At 40.8% G+C, this 25873-nt stretch overlaps 1 protein-coding gene across 1 annotated transcript in view; it reads left to right on the top strand.

The window, feature by feature from the left end:
- kcnq1.2 (potassium voltage-gated channel, KQT-like subfamily, member 1.2) overlaps positions 1–25873 on the top strand; it is a 176822-nt gene that overhangs the window by 5252 nt on the left and 145697 nt on the right. Inside the window, exons 3-11 of the mRNA XM_034588885.1 lie at positions 8203–8293; positions 13417–13543; positions 13728–13806; positions 13916–14012; positions 15979–16119; positions 18968–19078; positions 19342–19437; positions 20541–20678; positions 23119–23284. Coding sequence (XP_034444776.1) covers positions 8203–8293; positions 13417–13543; positions 13728–13806; positions 13916–14012; positions 15979–16119; positions 18968–19078; positions 19342–19437; positions 20541–20678; positions 23119–23284 — 1046 coding nt within the window. The remainder of the gene's footprint in view (positions 1–8202; positions 8294–13416; positions 13544–13727; positions 13807–13915; positions 14013–15978; positions 16120–18967; positions 19079–19341; positions 19438–20540; positions 20679–23118; positions 23285–25873) is intronic.

The raw sequence follows: 25873 nt of genomic DNA, 5'->3' as shown, positions 1-25873 counted from the left end.
TATAATATGGTGTAAAGTCGGTGAATTTAAGAATCCAGTGCAAATCAAACAGCAGCAGAGTCCGATAGAGCAGCGGAATGCAAGGTGTGTGTGTGTGTGTGTGTGTGTGTGTGTGTGTGTGTGTGTGTGTGTGTGTGTGTGTGTGTGTGTGTGTGTGTGTGTGTGTGTGTGTGTGTGTGTGTGTGTGTGTGTGTGTGTGTGTGTGTATTGCTGCAGGTGTATTAACACATTCTAAACTGCATCATTAATCAGCTGAGAGGCAGACTCCATATACCATGTTGTGTCTCAGTAGACCTCAGACAGGGACAGTGCTGTGAATAATCAGAATACACATGATAATTCTGTTTGGCCTGCTGTGCAAAACAATCGGTATGTCTTCATTAAGCTCTGAAGGGTCCTGTTCCTCCCAAATCCCCCATCATAGAAACACACTGATCCCCCTCCAGTGCTTTGGCTCAGTTGCATTCATCTCATTTAATGAATTAAATACGTCAGCCATTAAAAGTAACAGATACGGCCCACATGTTTCAGCCGAGTCTGTTAGACGTTTTGCATGAAGAGCTGCAGAATGAGTGTCTCTCATTAAAATCCTACCTTTGACAGTCACAGGTGAATGGAAACAGAGATTGTGTTTTTGGGCCTCACATTGCTGATCTAATCTGTCGCAGCAGTAATTGAGGCTCAAATGTTCTCCCATCACAGAGGAGGGAGAACCCGAGCCTTTCCTTCATTTAATATTAAACCCCTCTGACGGATCCCCGCTGACACTCCTTTAAGTAACTCTTACTTGTCGATTGCTGGTGGCCATCTCTCTTTCCCTGGCCTCTTTAGAGATTGGCAGGGGAGAAGGGACGGATAAAGGCAGCACTCATGACAGCCTTAATTGGCCTGCTCTGTATTAGGCTAGGGTGACATACACACGCACACACATGCACGTATGCACACACACGCACGCACACACACACACACACACACACACACACACACACACACACACACACACACACACACACACACACACACACACACACACACACACACACACACACACACACACACACACACACACACACACACACACACACACACACACACACACACAGACAGGTCTTGCATTTATTTCCTGGTGACCCTAACCCCTAAACCTTAATTTACCCTACCCTGACAAATCAGCTTTTTTCGCTGGAACGAATGCAAACACGGTTGCAGGTATAGTAGGTATAGTTTTATATTATTGAGTTATCTTCAAGGAACATTCTCCATCCTATAAAAACACTGGATGGTTGTTAAAAAAAAATATATATATATATATTAAGTGTCATATCTGTCTAACCCCAGAGTAGACAGACAGAAGCACAAACATTCAAGCACATACCACACTAATGACGACAGAGTTAAACAGAGTGGATAGAAATCCCTTGGCCTCGGTACAGCATACGTGGACATGTGTCCGAAAAGGGTCTTATGCAATGGCTCGCAGACTCACCAGCACACAGACAACCTGGGGCCATGATCGCCTTCACGTTTGGGCCGCTCCCTCTGAGTCTTTTACATAACCGAAGGGAATAAACATTTATGTCCTAATGATTCCTAAACACCCTTCCCATAGTTCATGCAGATTTTGAGGACTCCAAAATGAAATGCCAGTAGGAAAGTCACCAGTCATGTAGCCTATATATTTACAGACTTGTTTAACCAACTGTGAGGCCTCTGTGTATAATGATTTAGAGTTAATGAGCTTTACATGTTAAAAATATATTTATAACTTTTTTTTAAATTCATATGCAGATTATTTTCTCTCAGTCATAAATGTATGTTTACAATGCTCATCTAACTTTCTAAATCCAAGCAGATGATTTCACATGTCAAGTTTTATCCAACCTACTGTCTTAACCTTAAAGATATTCAGTGTAATATGATCTTTTTGTTTGAGAAGATGAAAAAAGCATTTTATTTTAGGCTTCATCTGAAATTATATTTAATTGTAATCCTTTCTGACATGTCTAATTGACATGCCAGCAAGTCAGTTTTAAACAAGTGGGCGATCAGATGATTCAAATCAAAAGGAAAAAATGGCTGATACGTGATTCCCTATTGTAATTGTTTACTTTACAATGGTGTATAAATGAAGCTTAGGGAATTATGATCTGACAGCTGCATGTTACTGATGCTGTGAATGTGACATACATCTGCTGAAGTCAGTGGCTCTGAATGACACTGCTGCTGTTGTCTGATACCTCCCCCAGCCTTTTCTCTTTACATTCATCATGCCCTTTGACCTGTAAGAAGATTTACATTTATTTTCCAAGTATTTTCTGGACAAGATCATAGCTTAGCCAGGATGGAATATTTACGTTTGCGGCCGGTGGCTGATGTGGTGTAATCCAGGCTAAGCTCCTCTGTACATGGGATGTGGACGGGGGGTCGGGAAAGAGCGAGCACGGATGTCCAGGGCAATTTGCATGGGTTATTATTGAAGTTTCTGCTTGTTAAAGTTTTTCATGTGACGTTCAGGGAGCAGCCTCAGAATGGAGACGTTTTAGCCCCATTTACAAATATGTAAACATAAACATAAACACAAAACACAAAACACATTTATTATGGAAGCACACATACAGACAGTATAGCAGTGGTACCAATTGCTTTATTGCCAGCATTTTATTTGTAAATGTATTACATCATTTTCAATAGAGTGTTGACAAGTAAGCTGCAGGACATTAAAAATGCGGGAATATGTTTCAGTGTTTTAATAAGATAAAAAAAAAACAACTGTCGAAAAAAGATTGGCTGGGATACCGGGCGGAGCCTTTGCTGAGGGCGGGGCTTTGATCAGGTGTTTGTGTAAAAAACAACATGGCTGCCACTATCGTGTCAGTGAATGTTTCTAGGTGAGAAGAAAGTGAGTTATAAGGGTGAAGGTTAGTAGATGTGAGATCTGACACTGAAAACTAAAAAATATAATTTGTGTAGCTTATTTTTAACTGTGCAACCTTTGGGTTTAATTGTGTGGTAATAGTGGCCATTTTATACAAGAAAATTGCTATTTAGCATGATCACCACTTTTTCCCTAGTGATTAGCATGTCTTGTGAGGCCGGGTTGTTTTGGATGTAAATATGATGTTGGATATTTCGTCATCGTTTGAAGGAGGAGACAGTAGAGAGGCTTTTCAGGTTTCAAAGAGTTGTTTGTCACACTGTGCTACATAGTTCTTGTTCTGTGGGGGTCAGTGTTAGATGTGTGGGTTCAGGTAAAGAAGGTCGGGAGGTGGTCCTGGGTCGGTGGAATGGTCCAACTCAATAAAACACTTGATCTGATGCGCTGGTTGACTCGCTACATTTTAAAAGAAAGGCCGAACACAAATGTAGGAATTTTATACTACTTACAGTATTCAATGTTTGTTAGAGTTTGTAGTGGATGGATCTACAAATGTACACTTTATAGGCTGGTACCAAATGTGGTTCAGCTTAAGCAGGTACAGTGTGAATGTGTGACATGTTGAATGAGCGGACTGTTCGATCTTTGCATGGATTAAGTTATGAATCAGTCAAAAGCAGTACATAGTTTTAGAAGTTGGTCAAATGTAGTTTTTTGTTTGTCATTTGCACGTCTGGAAGGAGACGATCACTGGTATTAAAACGGCTGCTAAAGAAACAACCACAAACGTCAGGGAAAGACGTATGTCGACTGTGCGATTGCACGATCCACGTCATCCAAACATGCCATTTTCAGTGTGTTTACATGCCACCGTTTCTCATAGCAGACATCCTTTTGGAATCTGTAACAGGCTGAAAGCAGAAGGGGAGCAGAGTGCCGCCTGCAATAGGCACTCAATTGCGTAGACCTGCAGTCTACATCCCGTAAGTCGGACAAGTATTTAGGTGGTGTTTTCTAAGCTTATATTGCCTTAGTTTCAGTCGATGGAGTTTGGTGTGGCTCTGCGCTGCACTTGGAGCTTGTTGGATCTGCAGTCAGTAATACTCACTAAAGCCCCCAGCTGTTTTATTTTAATCAGATCTCAGAGGTTTTGGCCTGGCTAAATAAGGTTTGGCTAATGGTTGTGAGTGACACAGTCCTGTCGGCCGCAGACACCTCCCCGGGTGTCAATGCAGAGCGCTTTAGAATATGACATTAGGCAAATGCTAAATCACTCCATCCAGCTATGATCTGTACACAGCCTGACTAAACTGTATAATTTATAATGTTTTGTTGAATCTCAATCTTGTTTTTATGTGTCAAGGGATATTAGTGTCAAACCTATTCGTCTAACCTTCTAATTAACGGAACATGAAACCTGGCCACTTTGGTAATTTACACCAACCACTACTACCATCGAATCGAGATAACGACTTAACTTCACTTGTTTCTTATGATATATTTGACCTAGTGACCTCAATGCTTGCTTTTCGTCCTTTAATGACCATTTAGGCCATTTAGATTTTAACTAGAGAATATACTAAAGTCATGTTGCTCCAATGAGCTACATGAAATACAGAACTGGCTGCAGCCTTGTGCTGGATGACCTATCCTGTTATTCTGACCTTTAGCCCACTGTTGGTACAGTATTTCTAGGATATTGCAGTACAATGTTATCCATTCAAAACCAAACAAATGCCATAGTCCCATTTACTGAAGGGAACACAGATTACTGGACCTTGTCAATGACCTACATGGCCATGACATCATATTTATGCTGATCCTAATAGGATGATCTCATTTCAACACAAGGGAAATGGGTTTTGAGTGGACTTTACCTGCCCTCGACTGTCTGCTCTCTTTCTTCCCAAGAGACTGTTAATGCCACTGCCTGAAAGCAGAGTAACAACAAATTAGAAGAATGTACTTCAGATCAGATCAGTAAATTATACAATGGCCAATATTACCACAGAAAAATACATGTCACATTGACACAGATATATAGTCATGGTGGTGCGGTGGTCCGTGCTGTTGCCTCACAGCAAGTAGGTTTCAGGTTCAAATTCAGATTTGGCTGGGGTCTCCCCGTGTTTGCATGGGTTTTCTCCAGGTACTCCAGTATCCTCCCACAGTCCATTTGAGGTTAGGTACATTAGAAACTCTAATTTGGTTGTAGGTGGGAATGTGAGTGGAAATGGTTGTTTGTTTCTTTATCTTGTCCCTGCAACCGGGCGACCTGTCAAGAGTGTACCCCGCCTCTCACCCAATGTCACCTGGGATTGGCTCCACCCCCCGTGACCTGTGTCCCTTAAGAGGATATATAGAGAATATAGAAAATGGATGGATGGATGGATAGATGGATTTTCCGTCACTTTGTGATCTGACCCGGTTTGTTTGCATCATATCTGCTATTCTTTTAGACTTGAGAATGTCATTTTTTTATTTTTTTATTTTCATGAAGAATTGCAATGCAATTGAGTTTTCGAGAGCTGCTGGAATTATCCTTAATTTCTTCAGTCTTTATTTTTCACATCTGAACTATATTAAATTTAGTTGTAATTGAATAGGCTGTAACTGTTCCTGTTCCTCTTTGACTTCACATGGTGTCCTGGTCTGGGTTTTAGTCAACAGTGTACAATCTGCAGAGTTTGGATTGGCTTTAAAGGTTGTGTGTATAATTTAGTGACATCTAGTGGTGGAGTTGGATGTTGCAGCTAAATACCCCTCACCTCACCCTCCCCTTTCAAACATGATAGAGAACTTGTGGAAACCTTCAGTTGTCATACAAATTCAAAAGGTGTTAGTTTGTCCAGTCTGGGCTACTGTAAAAAACATTGGCGGCCTCCGTGGAGAGGACCCACTCCAGATGTTAATATAAAGTATTTAAATATAAAGGACCCATTCTAGGGTAAAGAAAAAAATAATTTCAATGAAAAACAGTAGTGAAAACATCACTAGGATTACTTTATATTCAATTTGTGCCAATGGATTTGTTTCACCTAAATCTTACACACTGTACCTTTAAGCCTACTTTTGAGTAGACATACACATCTCAAATCCTTCAGTCCCATGTGGCGAGGACACTACACAGAGGACGTGTCAAGCTGTGGAATCTCATTGGCTACCTCCAAGTATCAATCCAACATCCCAAGATGTGACTGGTTGATTTCAAAGCTGAAGGCTCAACCATAGCCAGTGCAAGACATGCTGCTGTCCACTAATGCAGAGCAAAGAGAGGAGCAAACCCAGATAGCCCCCTCACTCACTCACTACCACCCTGGGTTGAGTCTGTGCCTCACTCTGGTAAATAAAATGGAAAGTTCATGACATTGTACTGAATCGCAGGGGATGATGTCACCTCAGCTCACCCTCCTGTTAATGACTGGCTTCCTTATAGGTCCAGAAATACGCTCAGAACATTGTGTTCCAATGCCTCTTTATTTTGCCTGCATTTGTGTTTGAAGCAGCATCCGAGAGAGGGAGATGTGTGTGTGTGTGTGTGTGTGATTTTGGGTCCGGGTGGGGGTGAGGGTGAGGGGGTGGTGTAGTGAGAAGTAATCCTCCATTGAGTAAAATCTTTGTCCCATCTGGCCAATGTGTCGTAGTCCATGTGTAAAGGGAATCCTCCCTCAGGAGTCTTTCCCTCCATTAACCGACTGTGACTCATAGTTATTCTACCACCCGACAAAGCAGAAATTATGCAACGCACACCTTTTAACACTTTTTCATAAATGATCTGGATCACGTCATGTACACAAGTAGGCCTCAAGGGGGTGTGAGATTCAGTAAATAAAAAAAGCACCTTTTTCTGACATAGTTGATCAGAGCTCCAGTGGGACCACTACAAAATCCACATTTGCAAGTTCATCCAGTTCATCCCTGACGGAATCTATACTGTACATGTTTCTCTGCATTATTTTATGTTACATGAATAATAATAAACAACAGATACTTACATAACCCTTCAAGCATATGACTTGTAATCCTGCTTGTGGTCCACAGCCTCATAATGCACCCACTGCTGTGTGTTTTTTAAAGTGAGCTTGATCATGATGATGGTGCAAACGTCATGTAAAACCACTTAAAAGATGTGTGTGCCCCAAGGATTATTTCTGGCATGGGGAAAACGCAGCACGATTGATTCTGCTGTCCTGTCGGCGCAGGGAAAAAAGCAAAGGCCCCTCATGAGCTTCTCAAAAAAACATGAGTGACTAAGTGAATGAACAGTGCAGTGGTTGAAGAAGTAAGTACAGTTTTGACTAATTTGGTAAATGTAGGGTAAAAGGTTGCACAGAAGTAGCAGGTGAAAGTAATGCTTGATAAAAAATAAAAGAAAGCAATAAAATATATAATAAATAAAAATATCTTAACATTGAAACACACACACACACACACACACACACACACACACACACACACACACACACACACACACACACACACACACACTCATATAAACTGGAAAATGTGTGAATGGGAAAGTGGTCTCAGGCTTAAATCCATATGTTATACATCACACACTGTTTATAAGTGTGTGTGTTTGTGTACAGTGTGTATGCTTGTTTATGTATATGATGACATAAGTTAAGGCATGTGTGACAAATTATACATGTTCACATGTCGGGCTATATTGTGTGTATAATTGATAAATAAATATCATAAAATTAATACATAATGAAAATAATAATTTGTTGCAGCCTCACCTTCCTCCCCACATCACTCCTTCCTCTCCCTCCTTCCTCTTCTTTTGCCCTCACCTTCATGTACAGTAAGTGTGCTTGTCGGAGTACCTTCACACTTATTTGGGACAACAAACTAATGAACGGCTTGTTTGTTTTATTTTGTAGCAGATATTATTATCCTTTGTGTGAAATAATGTGAATAAAAGTTATCTGCACAACTTACTGTCCCCATAGAGATAAAAATAAACTATATATTACGTATTAAAAGTACTTTTTAAAAGTGTTTTACCATTTATCATCAGAATGAGGAAAAAGTTATAGAAGTCCCAGTAAACATTCGTTCTAAATATTCTAAACTTTTTATGATTTTATTTTCCTTTGATTCTCACAGATTTTTCCAGTAGTTTCTACTTTGATGTGTTTCCTCCAATGTTTCTTTTTCATTACTGCTCAATTAACTCCTCTTTGAAAACAAGTTTTGTTCATAAAATTGAAAGTAATAAATGCTTGTATGTCTATATACAGCAATCAAATATTTCTACTTTGTGAAATTCCATTAGTGGTAGAGTGAGTGATGATGACTAACAACGCTGTCCCTCTCCACAGCTTCGTCATGGTCCTGGTGTGTCTCATCTTCAGTGTCTTGTCAACTATAGAACAATATGCAGACTTCGCCACTGGAACCCTTTTCTGGATGGTGAGTACTTCCATTGTGCTCATTCTCAAACAAGCTCAAATCCATATTCATTACTGCGTCGTGGGTTATTGCAGGTATATGGTTGCATCAATAGTACAAAGCAGACAAACCCACAATTTGATGGAAAATAAGTAATAGTTTGAAATATAATTATTTAGAATTATTAAGGTAACCAATGCTGAAGCCAAAAAGCCAAAGATCCTCTTTTTGTTTCATCTTCTGAATGAAAATGATTGGGTGCTTTTTTCTGCTTTCTTATTTCTTGATTATACCACTATAAAATGAAATTTTTGGGGTTTTAAAGTTTTGCTATTCCTAAAATAAAAATTTGAAGAGGTCACCATGTTTTTTCTGTTAACTTTTACTGTGTGAATTTAACATTTAATCCACGAATTAAAAATGACACATCTGTCTTATAGGAGTTATTGCTGCTCTGCTGAGAGAATTCGGCGATGCAAACTAACAATAACACACTTGACATTAGCTTTTTGTGTAAAAATCATGTTTCTCTTATTGAAGGGATAATTTCTAAAACACACAGAAAAAGAGACACGTGCCTGTTTCTGCTTTACTGCAGTATCCACCTGTGTCCACATGATGGAGACAGTAGATCTTGGTTGGGTCGGGTCTTACCCGCCATCTTACACCTCAGCACAAAGATATTAAAAAGATTAATATCTTGCAGTTATTAAAAAGGTAGTCGGCACTGTATTTTATTCACCCAAAACACTTGACTGTAAGCAACACTGTGCACAAATATTTCATGCCCTTGATTTTAAATCTATTGTGATGCCACTAGTTGTGCAGAACCATTTGGCTCCGCACAGACTCCACTTGCTGGTACTTGCTGCTAAATTGATTATTTTGCGGCTTATTAGGCTGTTAAAGCTGCTAAATGACGCAATAAATCCCGGGCTTACAACAGGTACGAGAGAATTACGGCTGCTGTCATCTGTCTCTTGCCAGCACGCTGTGAATATAAACACACATGTAGCTACCGCGTACTCGTGCACAGTTTACACAGACACACACACAGAGACGTGGGCACACACACACACACACACACACACACACACACACACACACACACACACACACACACACACACACACACACACACACACACACACACACACACACACACACACACACACACAAGAACAAACACATCTACCACCTCCTGGGTCCCAGGGGGCAACCAGAGGACAGAGTGGACACTGTGTTCTGTAAACTTTTGGCCAGTGCCCTTTGAAGACCTCCTATCAAAGTTATTCATTTATTTATACTCAGGAAGAGCCAAATACTCTCCATCGTTATCTGTAACTCTTTCTCCATGCCTCTCCCTTCTTTTTTTCTGTGTCTGGGTCCACCCTCGTCTTTCCACACCCTTTTTCTGCTGCTTCATTACTCACCATAGCAGCAGTTATCAGCCCCACAAAGATATAACGAAAAATATAAAAAAATATCTTGATCCATTACTGCTACTTATCTTTTTCTTTGGACGTATTTATGCGTGGTTTGGCTTCAGTATAAATTGCGAGATAAGATAATGCCTTATTGTGTGTAGGTGTGTGTATCTGTGTGTTTGTCTGAAGGGGTGGAGCTGTGCGAGTGGTGTCATGGTGGCGTCTACTGGTGGTAGCAGCAAAACTTAGAAGTTTCAGAGTCAGCCGACATCCGTGAGTCACACTCTGCTTGTTTTGAATGGCAGAGAGGGACATTCGTCCTTGAGGATATTTGGCCTTCAGGGCACCTGCCAAAGTAAAGCCAGGCTGGCCAGGAGGCGCGCACACACACACACACACACACACACACACACACACACACACACACACACACACACACACACACACACACACACGTGTCCCATGGATCTCGTCTTTGTTCTCTCTTCTGCCTCGGTCTTGTTCATCGCTTCCATATTTTCAAAAACAATTTTTCGGCCTTTGCCATGTATGTAGCTGCACAACCATGCCTCAAGCTAAACACCCTTCAGATAAAGCAGTGTGTCTGTAAAGTCTTAAAAAGTCTTGAATTTGCTGTATTTTAAAAAATGTTACTCCATAAAATATCTTAAAATCTTATTTTTGATCATTGAAGGTCTTAAATTCTGAAACAGTTAACTGCCATCCACAATAACATCACTATTCTCCTCATTTACTTGTGGCCAACATTATGTTAGCACAGTTTTCCACACACTACATTCTGGTTTTCGTGTCCGTCTTTTTGCCTCTGTCCATTCTTGTGAACTCACAGGATTTTATTCAGATTTTGCACAAACCTTCACTTTGCTTCGAGGATGAGGATGAGGTGGTGACACCGATAATCATAACTGAGAATTTGTGCCATTATTAGGTTACATATTCATTGTGACAAATGTATCTTTGGAAAAATATGATTCAATAACGACAGAAGGTCAAAAGTCAGTTTTGTTGGGACATCTTGATGAACGTCTTTGGCCATTACTTAACACCCATAAGTTGTGTGACCTGCAGGTGGAGGCAGACAACCATAAGGCTTTAAATTTAATTTTCATTGGAATCTTTTCGCAGAAATATTTGTGGTTCACCAATCTACCCAACACTTAACAGAAAAACGATCACAGGATCTCCATAAAAGTTTCAATAAATGTGGATAGTCATGCCTAAAGATGGTAATAACCTCCATTTAGCGCTACTCTTAATACACAATTTCCCCTTGACCAACTGTGCCAGAAGATTTGATAACCACAAAATATGCATGCGTTTTTATTTATAGTCAGAATACAGGGTGAATCCTTGTGGTTTTTGTGACTGTTTGACCTTTTATTGAGTCACACCTTTAGACTTCCAACACAAAATATACTGAAATCTTAAGGGACGATTAAGCGAAAGCGCAAAAAGCTCTATAGAAAATCAAGTCCTATTTATGAGTGACACCTTTCTCATGTGATACTGAAGCTTTTGATTTGATTTCAGTTATTGTGCCAGAAAACCCAAACTAATTGAACCACAGTATTCTGATGTTCAAAATCCACGACCATATTCCTACTAAAACCACCTCAGCAGCACCAGTACCTGCAAGGTGGAGATGATTTTGCCACGTGATTATAAACGTATTATAAAACAACTGACCTCTGAGGAAACATGTGCAATTTAAATGGGATTTACGTTATTGTCTGGACTCCAACATTAATAACAAGGCTATTACTCTGAATTGTCAAACGTCCACGAGTTGCAGAAGCTTTGTGAAGCTCAGGTAAATCTAGATGTAATGAGTGACTGTGTGTTTACGTGCATCTCCCGTGTAGCGGGACACAATTTAATCACATTTTCATCTGATACCGTAATTCCCTCGCAGCTCTTTGAATGAGATTACCGCTGCGCGAACAGGCGGCTGTTTTCAGTAAACACGGTGTTGCCAGTTTCTGATACACACACAAAAAACACCCCAACATCTGGGTGACCCACTTTATGGAATTATTCTGACTAATCCCTTCAAATTCCACCAATTCATGTGTACCTTTGCCTTTCAAATGTGACCCAGATGTCATAATTACTGAAGCTTGATGAAGTGGGAGTCGGCACAAACACTGCCGTGTGGGTGCTGATGTTTTAGTGTGACTTTTAACATTAGTGAAGATTCTCGAATTAACTCCGCCATGGAGGTTATGTTTTTGTTTTCATTTGTTTGTCTGTCTCTCATTCGGCATGATTACTAAAAAAATACTTATTTTCCAAGATATTTTCGGGAGGGTGGGGCACGGCCAAAGGACGACCCTTTTCTATTTTGGAGCGAATCCGCATCAAACAGGATTTTTCCCCCTCTTTTCTTTAACGTGGCGAGTTAGGGCGTTAGCCTTGGCGGAGGTTGAGCTCTCCAACTGCCCTTCTAGTTTGTTCTGTGAAGTGAAACCATTTCAGCCTAATTATCAGGGTATGTTATAGAGGTGTACTGAACCATTTCGGCCAGTCTCCGTCTTCTTTTCTTCCTTTTTCTTCCTCTCTCTTTGTTTTTTAACTCAATGGCAGAAAATTAGCAATCCATGGAGTTGATTAGTGAGTATATAGGAATACCACGCCAGACGACTCAAGCTCAAAATCTAAAGCTGTCAAAAATGGTTAGTTATTGAATATGTATTAATATATACTTCAAATGTAAAAAGCATCAAGACAGATCTGTCATTCTGCCTTGTCACTATAATCGCCCTGATTAGGGCTGGTATTCAAAATAAAGTTGTTTTACACCGTTGCAAAAGCTATAACTTAAGATACACAAAAGCACATTTTCTCTCTGATACTCGAAAGTGACACTTTAGCCTGCCTGAGTCGTGTCTGGTGTGATTGGCAGCTCATTGTTTTCGGGGCTGTGTGGCGCTGTGTTATTGCAGCAGGGCTCGTGGTATTACGTTTCATATAAGGAGCGGTCAGGGAGCAGCCAGTTCAAGCAATCAACGAGATGGCCACCCACACGGCCTCAGATTCGAACAGACAGTATAGTGGCCAAATATTATGGATACGCGGTGGCCAGGAAAGCGATCTCTGTCGGACGGACTTAATTAGTTCAGAGAGGACACACATGCATGCACGCTCAAGGAAAAACACAATGCACAGTGGCGACTCAACAGGGATATACGTGCACGATTATACAGCTCAGGCATAAACTTTCATTTGTGGATTTTTCATAACAAGTATATTTATCTGTCTTAAGGTGTTTCCACACCCAAGCTGATTATTTTCCCCTCTTATCTGTCAGGCGGTGCGATGGCATTTCATCCTGGGGCTTCCATCACTTAGCCATTGACCCTGTCTTAATATGAGCTGTCATCAGCCTTGTTATCAACCTCCATCTTTCCTCCTGGGTGGTTTGGTGGTCTTGGTCCTAACTAGACCACCTCAGTGTCTCTCTTTCTCCGCCTCACACACCTGTCATTACCCTCTCCTATCGCATCGTACATCTTGATGATTGATTAAAATGGCCTCAAATCTTTTAGGTGAGTTTTAATGCGCGGCACGGCGTTTTTTAAGAAATGATACCTTATCTGCTTCCACATCCCCTCGTCCCGTATGTGTTCTGCAATGATTGTCTCTGTACCAATGGATTAATGTAACCCTTGCTCATGCTGTTTGCATTGTGCTCCGCAGGAGATTGTGCTGGTGCTGTTCTTTGGCACGGAGTATGTGGTGCGGCTGTGGTCGGCAGGCTGTCGCAACAAATATTCGGGCATCAAAGGACGCCTCCGCTTTATCAGGAAGCCCATATCAATCATAGGTGCACCTGGCATTTTTCTTTGTTCCCATTTAATGGCATGAATTTGTCTCGTAGATCAAACACTTGCATCATTACAACTTTGTTTTAGTGCACAGCTTCATTAAAACTGAACTGATTGTAACCCTGACTTTACGATCATTTTTTTGTTGTTGTTTTGTCTGTGTGTCTCTTTTCCTTCTCACAGATTTGATCGTGGTCATTGCCTCAATCATTGTGCTCGGTGTCGGCTCCAATGGCCAAGTCTTTGCTACGTCTGCCATCAGGTACAGAAGTTATTTTCACTCCGCATTGTTTTATTATTTTTCTCATGTACAGTAGCTGACAAGGGATCAGATGATGATGAGACAGATGAGGCTGTGTTGTGTGTTGCAGGGGCATCCGGTTCCTCCAAATCCTGCGCATGCTGCACGTGGATCGGCAGGGGGGAACATGGAGGCTCCTGGGATCTGTAGTCTTCATTCATCGACAGGTGGGTTGAAAGTACTCAGGCTGCTGCTCTTATCTGTACGTTAATGTATGGTCTTGTTTCTAAGTACTTTTTAAAATCACATATAGAACGACTAGAACAGTTCTGTTGCTTTATTTAGCAGCAGTTCTTCTTTAGGCTGCTTGTACAGCATGCAGATAAACTGCTGTAATCCATACCATAGTTACAGCTTAATGCAGTTTAACAAATTCTTCGTGTGCAATCAGAAATACATGCACATGTGCACAAATCAGCCACAGGAGACCATTCTGGTACATTTGTTTGCAGTATTTTTTGTCAGGCTGACACAGAATGAAGTCACAGGATGTAATGTTCTTTTCTTAATCTCTGAAGTCGACCGTGTTCTTTGGTTATAGTCAAACCGGACGCTCGTGTCTCTTTGATGCATAAGAACACGACTGATCGCTGAGGATCGCGTGCAAAGGTCAAGAAAACAAAACGTTAAGACGAAACCAAGACGGGTCCAACGTGATTTGTTGCCATCTCGCCGTTGTCAGATGATCACTTTATCAAATGATCTGCTCTGTTTAGTGGAAATGTGTCGAGCTCCACATGGGTTTTCATAGAAGCACGGGTCCTATTCACATGGGTTTCAACCTCTGTAGCTCTAAAGGAAAACAGCACAAAGGCCAGAAACTGTGCTCACTTGCCACCATGACACTTTTAAAGAAGAAAAAAAAAAAGTACAGTCATGTTTAACCCCTAAATGCCACCAGCTTGACTGATAGTAGACCACTGTTGACAACTATAATAACCACCACATCCTGTTAATCCTTCCTGTTATTTAGAAGGTGGTGGGGGACCTGTCTGACTCATGACTGGTCTCAGCAGCACAAACTGTGATGCTTATGACATTAGGACCAAAAGCACCATAAAACTCATGTCAAATGTCAAAAAACACTGTCATGGCTCCAGCATAATGAATCTTCAAGCTAGAGTTCATCGGCTCACATGGACACAGAGTAGAACCCAAACACAATCATCAATCATCATTCAGGGATAGATCAACTTGACACCTTAGGTTCATACAGTTAGGGACAGCTAGCAACATGTCACATCAGCTCATTTGAAACTTGTGCATTGTTCCCTTTAACTGGATTTATCTTCAGCTGACTTGAGGACTGTGATGGTGTGTTTACAGGTTTCTCTCAAAATCAGTTAGAAAGCCGAGGCTGATTCAATATCCTGCTGCTCGAGGCCTCTCTAACACCAATAAAGTGGATCATATATATCACTCCAGCTCTGAGATCTTTACACTGGCTCCCTGTCTATAAAATCATTTACGTCAAAACACTTTAAAATACATTGCTGATCTACTGCTGCGTTGTGAGCCGTCGAGACCCCACAGGTCTGCTTTCTGTCCCCAGAGACAAAACGTCATGGAGAAGCAGCATTAAGATTTTATGCTCCACATATGTTAAACAAGCTCTCAGAGAGCTGCAGGTCTACTGTGACTTTAGTTCTTTTAAATAAATGCTTTTTTACATTACATCACAAACTTACAAATTTCTTACACTGCACAGTTATGTTCACTCTTTTTTTTTTCTTATATTGTCTATTTTGTTTTTGGTCCCCTATTCAACTCTTTTTCATTTCATTTCTTATTGGCTTATATTCTTCTTACAACAGTCATGATGCTTTTATATTTATGAAAAGCACTTTGAATTGCCTTGTTGTTAAATGGGCTTTGCAAATTAACTAGCCTTGCCCTTAAAAGCAACTTTAATAGATTTTAGCTTTATAGAGTCACTGATATTTCCCATATTCAGGAAAGTGCACAAAGACATGAGGGATCGAGCATGCTACATTGATAGCTGTTGTTATCCATTACATCTTTGGCAGAGCAAACCAGAGTTAAATGATATATATTTATATTTATGTTATTCTCTTCATACGTGGTACTCTCTCATAAGTTTTAGTCAACTATGGGTGTTTTTTTCTTTTCCAGGAGCTGATCACTACTCTGTACATCGGATTCCTGGGCCTGATCTTTTCGTCCTACTTTGTCTACTTGGCGGAGAAGGATGCTGTGGATGAGGAGGGCAAGACGGGCTTCGCCAGCTACGCTGATGCCCTGTGGTGGGGCGTGGTAAGGCAGACAATCTAGCGAAAGAAATCTGTTGTAATTCTTTGTTGTTTAGTCTTTCAATGATGTTTTTGTATGAGCATATTTTCTGAATTTCACTATGCATATATTACTGGGATCCTTGAATGGTCCTTGAATTCCCAACCATAGCTTAAATTCCTGATGGGCCCCATCCCGTGCAAATCCTCTATCTGAAGAGCTGTAACAACTTATATGTACAATGAGCACTCAAGTGGAGTCTTAGCTGGAGAAATGGAGATGGGTGGCCACTCTAGTTGGACCAGTTATAAACCATTTTTTCCCCCGCAAGTTCTCTTCATTGTGTTTCTCGTGCAGCAATGCACATGTTGTTGCAACACGGGCAGGTGTGTAGATGTTTTCCGTGAGCAGAGCTGGTTTCGCCTTTTTCCTTCTGTGTGCGGAGGCTCGGGTTCCCAGAGCAGTTAATTAAACATTTGAATTAAAAGCGCAGAGTAATGAGAAACCTATGGCAGCCTTGTGCAGGGGATCAGTGCGCCACAAAGAGACGGTAATAAACCATTCACCTCTGAGCTCTTTGGCTCAAAGCACCCTTTAAAGCACCACTATAAAGTGTCAGGTCCCTTAATTAAAATTTTAATTGTGGGATTACTACCTTTATGTAACGGAGGTTAGAGGGGTCACAGTGCTCCTCACTAGTGGAAGAAACGCTCCTATTTGTGTTGCTCTGTTCCCATTGTCGAGAAAAGAATCACGGCCTGGGATTTGCACCTTTTTGTTTTACTGAGACTGTAAACTTCAGAGCATTACAATAGCTGCTACAATAGGCAGCATGGTCCGGTTTGTGAGTAGTTGTGTGTGTGTGTGTGTGTGTGCGCGCGCTTACTAAAATGAGATAGCGCTGATTGGAGAATGCTAAGCTCTCCTACTGCTTATTCCTTCTATCGGACGTGCAGGTGCAGAGCACAGCTGGAGGACAAGCCAACGCCATGATTCATATCCCCTCCTCTTCTCACTCTCCCTCCCTTCCTCCCTCCGTTCCTCTCGCCCTCTGATATACCTTCCCTGCTTTTCTTTGTCTTTTGCAAATTGGTTTTCAACCTTCAAATCAAACTTCACGAGTGTCCCTTTTTGAAGTGTGACACCAAACATTTGGAAAATGAGAATCATGTACAATTTGAATCGGGTGTAATCGCACATACAGTGTGCACGACATGCAGTTCGGGACAGGGTTGGTTTCTGTTTGCATACAGACGTGCACATATTCAAAGAGCTGGTCCGTGACCTTTTGTGTCGACATGAAGAGGTTTGTGCCACACACCCTACAGTCTGAATGAGAGGGGTGTTTTTGAGTAGACCATTCCACTCTGATGGTCTGGAGGACATTGTTTAGTCATCGGATTTGTGGATGAGGGATTAACCACAACCCCCCACTACTCCACCCACCCCCCCAACACACACACACACACACACTCACACATGCACACGTACCCCTCCTGCCTCAGCTCCTTCTTCTTCTCTTTTTTTTTAAACTCCCAAAGCCTTTTTAAGTATCTCACCTTACATCAGCCGCTTTGTTAGCGCACCACGGTGACACCCCATAGACACCCACTGCAGCGGGTTCTGAATGTGTCAGAATTGGCTTGGCTTACAGAGTGGGTGTACATGCAAATGTAAGAGGCATTTGTTTGCCCCCGCCACCCCACCCACACACCCCACTCCCGCCTCACCCCGGCAAATTCCTACACTCGCCGAGGATTAGTGGTCGGGAATCTTATTCCCTTTTGAGGAGCAGGAGCTTGAAATGCTCCGGCCACCGCTGACGGTCGTGGAGCCGAGGCCCAGAATGGCTGATGAACTTTTTCTTTTGTTGTTTAACCCCTGTTATAGACTACTGAGGTAAACCTCTGAGAGCTCTGCACTGACTGGTGTTTTTATTAGAAATGAGAGGCATCTTTAATTCTTTTCAATCTTTGTCTGTTTAACATGGTGTTTTTTCTTCTTTATTCAAGAGCCGGCTCTTTCAGTTTGAGAGCAGGACTTTTGATACCACATTCAGATTTAGGATTTGATTTCTCTCCAAATCCTGAGCTCACACACTTGTGCTTAGGTTTACTCTGCTTGTGCTCAAATTGTTGCCTGGGCAGATTTCCTGTGCTCCAGCTTCAGCTCTTCTCCTCGCAGTCATGCCGCTCCTGTGTGCATGTCAGTCAAAATTCACTAAACCAATGGAATGCCAGGTGTAGTGATGACAAATGAAATTGTGCCGCCCTTGTTGTGGGTACATGAGCTTTACTTCTGATGGGAAGCCGGTGTAATAATAGAGCTATGGATGGTGCCACTGCATGAAACCAGTTACAGTAACAGCCCATACGAGACTCTTAAAGAAGTAAACCTCTTGAATAAAGTTAGAATAAAAACACATAACTTGAAACATACTTTTTAAACACAAGCAAACATTTGATTTAAAATGAAAAGACAATGGCATTCAAGTCACACAATTTTCACATATATTTCAGGTTCATAAGGGGTAAAATACGGTTATCATAACATATCCTGAGATGAACTCTACATTGATAAAACACATCAGTTGTAATTTCATTAAAAGATTTCTCATGGGCTCCTTTTGTCAGGACAAGTATTATAATACTTACTCTACTGTGAGGCTTTGTTTTTAGTCTGACTCTTGTTTTGAAATGCATATCGAATAAACTCTCTGGCTTCCCTAAACATGCCATCGTATAGCTTTGGTTTGTCTTAAGTCTTTCTTGTGTCAATCGAGGACACTGAATGTCATACATTTTTCTTACATTCTGCTTATGTTAATCTCTATAGATTTAATAGGAACTCCATTTCCCCTCTGTCTCTATAGGTGACGGTCACAACCATCGGCTATGGAGACAAAATTCCTCAAACGTGGATCGGCAAGGCCATCGCCTCCTGCTTCAGCGTCTTCGCCATCTCCTTCTTTGCTCTGCCGGCTGTAAATATAATTTTAATCCTAGATTCATAAGCATCAAGGAACAACTTCCATTTACATTTTATTAAACTTTCTTTCATTATGTCCCAACCGTATTAGCTTGGTTGACACTTTGCTCTTAGTGATGAGGAACAATAAGATTATTTATCTTTATCATTTTTAGTACTAATGTGCAGATTTAATGATTTAAATTCAAAGTATCTACCTACATCTTTAATGTGATATACATTTTACTGGTACATTACAACTTAATTCTCCCCTACCAGGGTATCTTGGGCTCAGGTTTTGCTCTAAAGGTTCAACAGAAGCAGAGACAGAAGCATTTCAACAGACAGATTCCTGCTGCAGCTTGTCTCATTCAGGTACATTTTAGCATCAAATTGAAGCATCTTGACTATAAAGATATAATATGTAACACTGTTTTCATTCAAATGTGTTAAAAGATTAAAGCTATGTTTATATATTTGGTTGACTTGTGTAATTACATTCTCTAAAATGTTCCAAGAATGTTCAAACCCAGACAAATCCCCATTTTTGTCATCTTTTAATTGCATTATGTCCAATTTACCTGTGACTTTCCCATCACTGCTATAACTTCCGGGCCAAACAGCAATGCCAGTGTTGTTGGTCACTCGTAATTGATCACGATTATTCATTGCCTTTTGCTGCGTAATGGGAATAAAACTTTAATACAGAAAGAGACCTGTAGGGGCCGAAGTTGCATATTGTACATTTAAGGAAATACCAATGGGTTTTCTCATAAAAGATATAAACTAAACTATTTTGAATCCATCACTATATTAATGTCCTGTATCCTGAAATCAAATGCAGGGGCCGCTGTGTGCTGTGGTGATGTACTCAAGCGTTTCATACTATACTACAAGATATCCTTAAAAAACCAGGTCAGACAGTAAACAGACCCATGGACATGTTTTTATTGGACCGTGAACATGGCTTCAGAATCTGATCTTTATTTTTTTTGAAAGGTGCAAACTTGCACTCCTCAGATCTTGCCAGTGAAAACTTCAGCAAAGTTTGGAAACTGAACAGAGAAAAAGTTGTAGTGTTTGTTTTCTGGAAATTCCCATTGAGTTGTGGAAAAGGTGAGCTGCACACCAGAAGGGCCAGAGGTGAATTGTAGTGATTCTGTGCCAGAAATCGAACCATTACAAGGGTCACAGTCACACTGAATACAACAGACACACAACCACTGAGAGTTTATACACCTGTGACACAAAGACACCTGAATGTCTGCAGGACACTGACAAATATCAACCTTATGACTTTGTATTGATAAATATTCTTAGTCAATCAAAAACACTTAATTTTAAAATGTTAAACCAAAAACTGTAGTACACGATGTACCTGGTTTATTGCTGCACCACTGGCATAGTCCTGTGATTGGTTTTAAATTTTGGATTGGACTGACAAACAGTAACTCTGTGTTTTAACCTGCCCTCCTCAGACGCTGTGGAGGTGTTATGCAGCAGAGAAACCATACGGCTGTGCTGCTACATGGAAAATGTACGTCCTGACTCCAGAGGCTGTCACCACAGTGGAATCTGACAACTCCAGTCCTAACATTAGGAAACTGCACATATCGGTAATTATTACTTTGAACTTCTATGCTGAACCAATGGTATTTTGTGGCTCGTGAGTTTTCAGCTGATTTCGATTTCCTTTTCTCAGAAGACAGGCCAGTTATTCCCCTAAAAAAAAACGTTATATCCATTAGATATTAAGTTTGTCTTTGACCTTGTGATGCCCTTGGTTTAAATCCAACCAGAGACTCCTCGTCTCTCTCTCTCTCCTCCGTTTGTTCTGTCTCTTCACTTTGATCTGTCCACTGAGGGGAAACTCCATCCAGAGATTTACATAATTCAGTCCAAACTTTGGGCAAATGTCCATTTATTTGTTCATTCTCATTTTAGATATGACATTTTAATATGAAAAATCTATACATGGTATTTCCTATATTGCATTTAAAAAGGAATACATGATAATAGACATTTGAATTACCCTTTGAGCTTGAGCTGTGGAACAACAAGGACTCGTCACGTTGTCAGAAGAAGTCATCAGACTGTGATAGTGCACGCTGTGGTTTTGAATGGCTGACCCACACCGTATTGTTTCCTTGTGCATTTCACCTTTCACAACAATATTAGCTATGTTGTGTCTGGGCCGTGCAGCGTAAAAGGGCAAGTTAAGTTCCCACAAACACACACACACACACACACACACACACACACACACACACACACACACTCACTCACTCGTGCACACCCCCCCCCCCCCACCACCAAGGCTTGACTCCACCAGGATGACTTGAGGCCTTTGTCTGGGCGGCACAAAGACTCAGTCAGTTGAGATGATGTCACCGCCGCCTTTCTCATGGGAGTAAACCTTTGTCTAGTAGAACAACAACAAAAAAATCTTTGTGTAGCATTGAGCCCACATGCATTGGGGAGAGTGAAGCCTGCTTCCGCTCTTTTCTGTTTCAGCTTGTGACTTTCTCCTCTGATTTACCTCTCTCTCTCTCTCTCTCTCTCTCTCTCTCTCTCTCTCTCTCTCTCTCTCTCTCTCCCTCTCCCTAACCCTCATTCAAGACTTGCTTCTGTTTCTTCTCTGTTTAATGGGCTTTATTTAACTCTCCTTTCTGCGCTTTCTGTCCCCTCTCTATTTTCCTCTGCCTCATCTCATTCCCGCTCATTCCCATTCACAATGAGTTTCATCCCTCTCCTCTTTTTATATTAACTCCATCTCTCTGTTCCTGTCTTTCAAACTTGTTACAGTTTCTTCCTACCTTTACATCTTTCCCTTTCCTTTCTCCCTTTGAGTCTTGCTCCACCTCTCTCTCTCTCTCTCCTAATGAGTCATTCAAACGTTGGGTTTTTGGACTGAACTGTTGGCCACTAGTCAATGCCAAAGTCTGATCCACTGAGTCCAGATAATTGAGTTTCTATAAAGGCCACGTCCATGACGTTGGTGAGTGTCGGTTGGTCTGAGAGTTGGACTGGAGCCCCATTGAGGTCCAGAAAGTGGCTGGGACATGGGTATAAAAAAGCTATGTGTTAAACTGAGATTAAACAGCTTGTCCCCAACTACATGAACTACACAGGTATATAAAAGAAAGCTGGGTGTTTCTGTATATCAGTGTTTTTAGCTAAGTTTGGGTTTTTAACACACTTGTATGACAGAATGGGTTTGTTTCATTCTTCCAAGAATAATGTTTTCTAGACATGTTCATTCAGATGTGATTCATTGTGACCAGACTATCACTAACAGTTTGTTGTTCAAACAGACAACTGCATTAGCAAGTAAAGTAAATGGCTTAATCTTACAAAAATGTCTCCAGTCTATATCAAACGATTTGACTCTTCAATATTAAAACATGCCACAAAACTCGTGGCAATCTGATTTCAAAATTAAACTATGAAATTAAATGAATGAAAGTGGCTGAGATAGGTCAATAAGTCCAGTGTTTTTTTTTCTTTTATTGGCTTTGGGTTTTTAAAGAATCTATGTTGTGCAGGCAAGGGACAGTGAGTTCCATGACCTTGATGACCTGATCTTGTTTATCCCTTTGCCTCATCAACTTCATGTGTACAGTTGTACCCAAATAGGAAGTAACTGGGATTAGATTCAGACTTGATTACTGGATTGTCCCCTTCAGCTTGGACAGGAGTTGCTGTTGTAAATGAAAGAGTTCACGAACATCAGGACCTCGTTCACTCGTGAACATACAGTATAATGGACTGTGAGACAGGCTGGCTGGTGCAGTGTCGGCAGTGATACAATGTGTGAACTATATGGAGGCTGAGCTATAATAAGGAGCTTATGTAACTAATTTTAAGGGGGATAGTGTGAAGTAAAGGCAAAAAAAGCTCTTCTTTTGACTGTGACGTCATCTCATGGATGTAATTCTGTTGGTTATTTTCAGGTATCGACTCTTTTAATAATCCCATTTGTTGTAATTGCTCTATATGTCATTATTATAATCCCGACACACTTTTTGATGTGGGTGTTGCTGTTTTCTCTGTCAGAAAAGGGGGACCAAGAGGAGGCTGAAGTCCAGGGATAATGGTTCTATGCGTGAAGGGTCAGAGAGAGCCATATCCATCCCCCAGATCACCTACGATCACATCGATGACTCTGGGGAGAAGAAAGATGCCACCTTTTTCTTGGAAGAGCCGAGGGGGAATGCCGAAGGTAATGCACTGAGAATAGTACTGTTCTCATTGTTACTGTGATGTACAGTGACAGTTAGAAATAGATATCAAATATATTGAGGATTATTGTCACTCTGAAGTTCATTAACCCAAACATATCATTCAAAGAAAACCATCCAGCTTCTGAAAGTTATCTTTCCTTCAACAGTTCAGTCTCAGACAAGTGAACCACAATTTCACAATAAAAGATCTAAGGCCCATTATATTACTGCTCAATCAAACTGACTTCACAGCAGTGTGGTTATTCAGAACTTGATGCCTCCAGCTCTGTGAAGGTGTTTCTCAACAACATTGAATATTGTCATGTAGCTATCTTTGCTGTTGTAATACAGTTCAAGGGCAGCTGGCAATGAAGTATCATATGTCATGTGGACTACATTCGAGCTGCAGAGATGAAACCCACCTTTTTTTAATCTGTTCCTCTTAGGACAGTTTTGTTTCATGAAATAATGAGGGATGTGAAATGATGTCATGCTGCCTTAAAAGCCTTGGAAATGGAAGTTTCATGTGCTTTTGCATTCAGGGCATTTAGGTAGCCAAAACAACTCTTTGGAATGACATTTGTTTTGGCACTTGCTTGAGAAAAATGAGTCTTCAGCTTATACTTTTGTCCTGTTTTTCATCTGTATTTTAAATGGTTTGAAAATAAATACTGTAGATAAACGTAAAATAAGTTTCACTGAATATTTCTGTCGCCAAATCTAATAATACGTAATTTTTTTCCTTTAGGCTTGAAGAGTCACCACAAAAGCTATAAACTGTTAGGCCAACATCTTATTGTGTCACACTACTTTAGATCTGACAGTAAAAAATTGCTAAAGATGGGGGCCTATTCAAACGTGTTTATACTTAGAGCATAGGGGCTCACTGCCGCCACCGCAGATCATAATCATAAATAGATAAATCACAATATCTCTCTTCTCAGTCTTTGTGGCGATATTAGTGAGACACATGTATGAGCAAATCTGGTGATGACAGAAATTTCAGTTTGGCCAATGGTTTCTGACCAATGACTTACAAAACCACAGAGATTCCCATAAACCTCAGCTGTGTTTAGTTCTTGAATTTTACTTCTTGTATGTTAGCATGCTAACATGTTGAACATAGTATCTGCTAAACATCTGCATGTATAAACAGCATAACCGTGAGCATGTTACTCATTGACAGTAGCATATTCTTTAAGCCTTCTTTACACTGTCCACTGAATGTGGATATTTTGCTCAACAAACCTTTCCCTCTGCATACGGGCATCTCCTCCACACGCAAATGGTTTAAAGTCACTAAAACTGAGGATTTTTTACAATCGTCTTCCAAAATGCAGATTTACAAAAACTGTGTGTGTACATGAACGTGAAATGGATCCTTTGGGAAACAATGACGTCACAGTTTACTTTGTGCAGTCCACTGTTGCTGTGTGTAATGAGCCTGCACCAGAAACAACAACAATGGCAACTGAATACCAGTCTTGCTCCATTTGGTTAGCACTGCTTTTTTAGCATTTAGCGTTACCACACCACTTTTTGTCTGCCTTGCCCAATATTACTTGGTCAGCAGCGTTCTTCTCTGGTATTTAACAGATCATTGACATAGACTTTATCGCCACCTACTGGCCAAGCATGCTTGTTTGAGCATTTGTAGTCGTTTTTGTCTACTTATCTTGACGGAGCGCGTGTGGTTGGAGATTTTCTTTTAAACAAGGAGTAAGACGTCTGTGCAAAAACTATCTGCAGTAGTGTAGACAAGGCACAAAGCACCTCTGCCTGACAGAGCTAATTACAGTGTAAAGGATCTATTTGAATGTGGTATTTAGAGCTAAGCTTTGTTTGGTTCTCTCAGTTTATGCAATCAGTTTAGAGTATGACACATTATTGGAGGGGTTGTAATGGGCTGGTTTCTCATTTTCACACAATAAACAGAGGCCCTATCCTGATTCCCCCTTAGAGCCAAGATGGCTGCCAGGTGTCTCGAGTGGGCCATATGGAAGCCATTTAAGTCTCAGTGGTGATTAGAGGTCATGGTTACAAGCTCTTTACTGCTTCACTTGTCCTCTTTGCTGGCCACTGACACGCTGAGCTTGGGTAGAAAAAAAAACTTATATGGACTTGTCAAGGTTGGAATTTATAACACTTGCAGTTTACTAATATTGGTGTAATCATGTCAAAGCCAAGATCTTTTTTTGTCATAATTTTGAGAAAAGCTTGACTACATTGATTATGTTGATTTCAGAGCATACACTCATTATTAAGATATACATTTTCCCCCTTATGGATTCCTAATTGTTTCAGCACTTACCCAAAACATACAAAATGTTTGTTTTGAATCCATACAAACAGATGATTAGTTAAAGGGGGTGGCGGTTTGACTTCCTGTGTTAAAATGCCAACCCTACCAAATATATTGACCCAGACTGCATGTTAATAAATGCACTTAATGAGTTTTTCCTGTCAAAGCGTGGAGTCATAAAAGCAGCTGGAGTGACATAAAGGCAGACCATCACTAAAACATCAACCACTTACGAGGGGAACAGTTTAGTTTCCTGCCTAATTGGGTGGATCTTAGATGGAGATGA

Source organism: Hippoglossus hippoglossus, chromosome 6 (assembly GCF_009819705.1).
Source record: "Hippoglossus hippoglossus isolate fHipHip1 chromosome 6, fHipHip1.pri, whole genome shotgun sequence".
NCBI classification, from domain to species: Eukaryota; Metazoa; Chordata; class Actinopteri; order Pleuronectiformes; family Pleuronectidae; genus Hippoglossus; species Hippoglossus hippoglossus.
The sequence above is the reverse complement of the archived record's forward strand: the minus strand, read 5'-3'. Positions and strand labels throughout refer to the sequence as shown.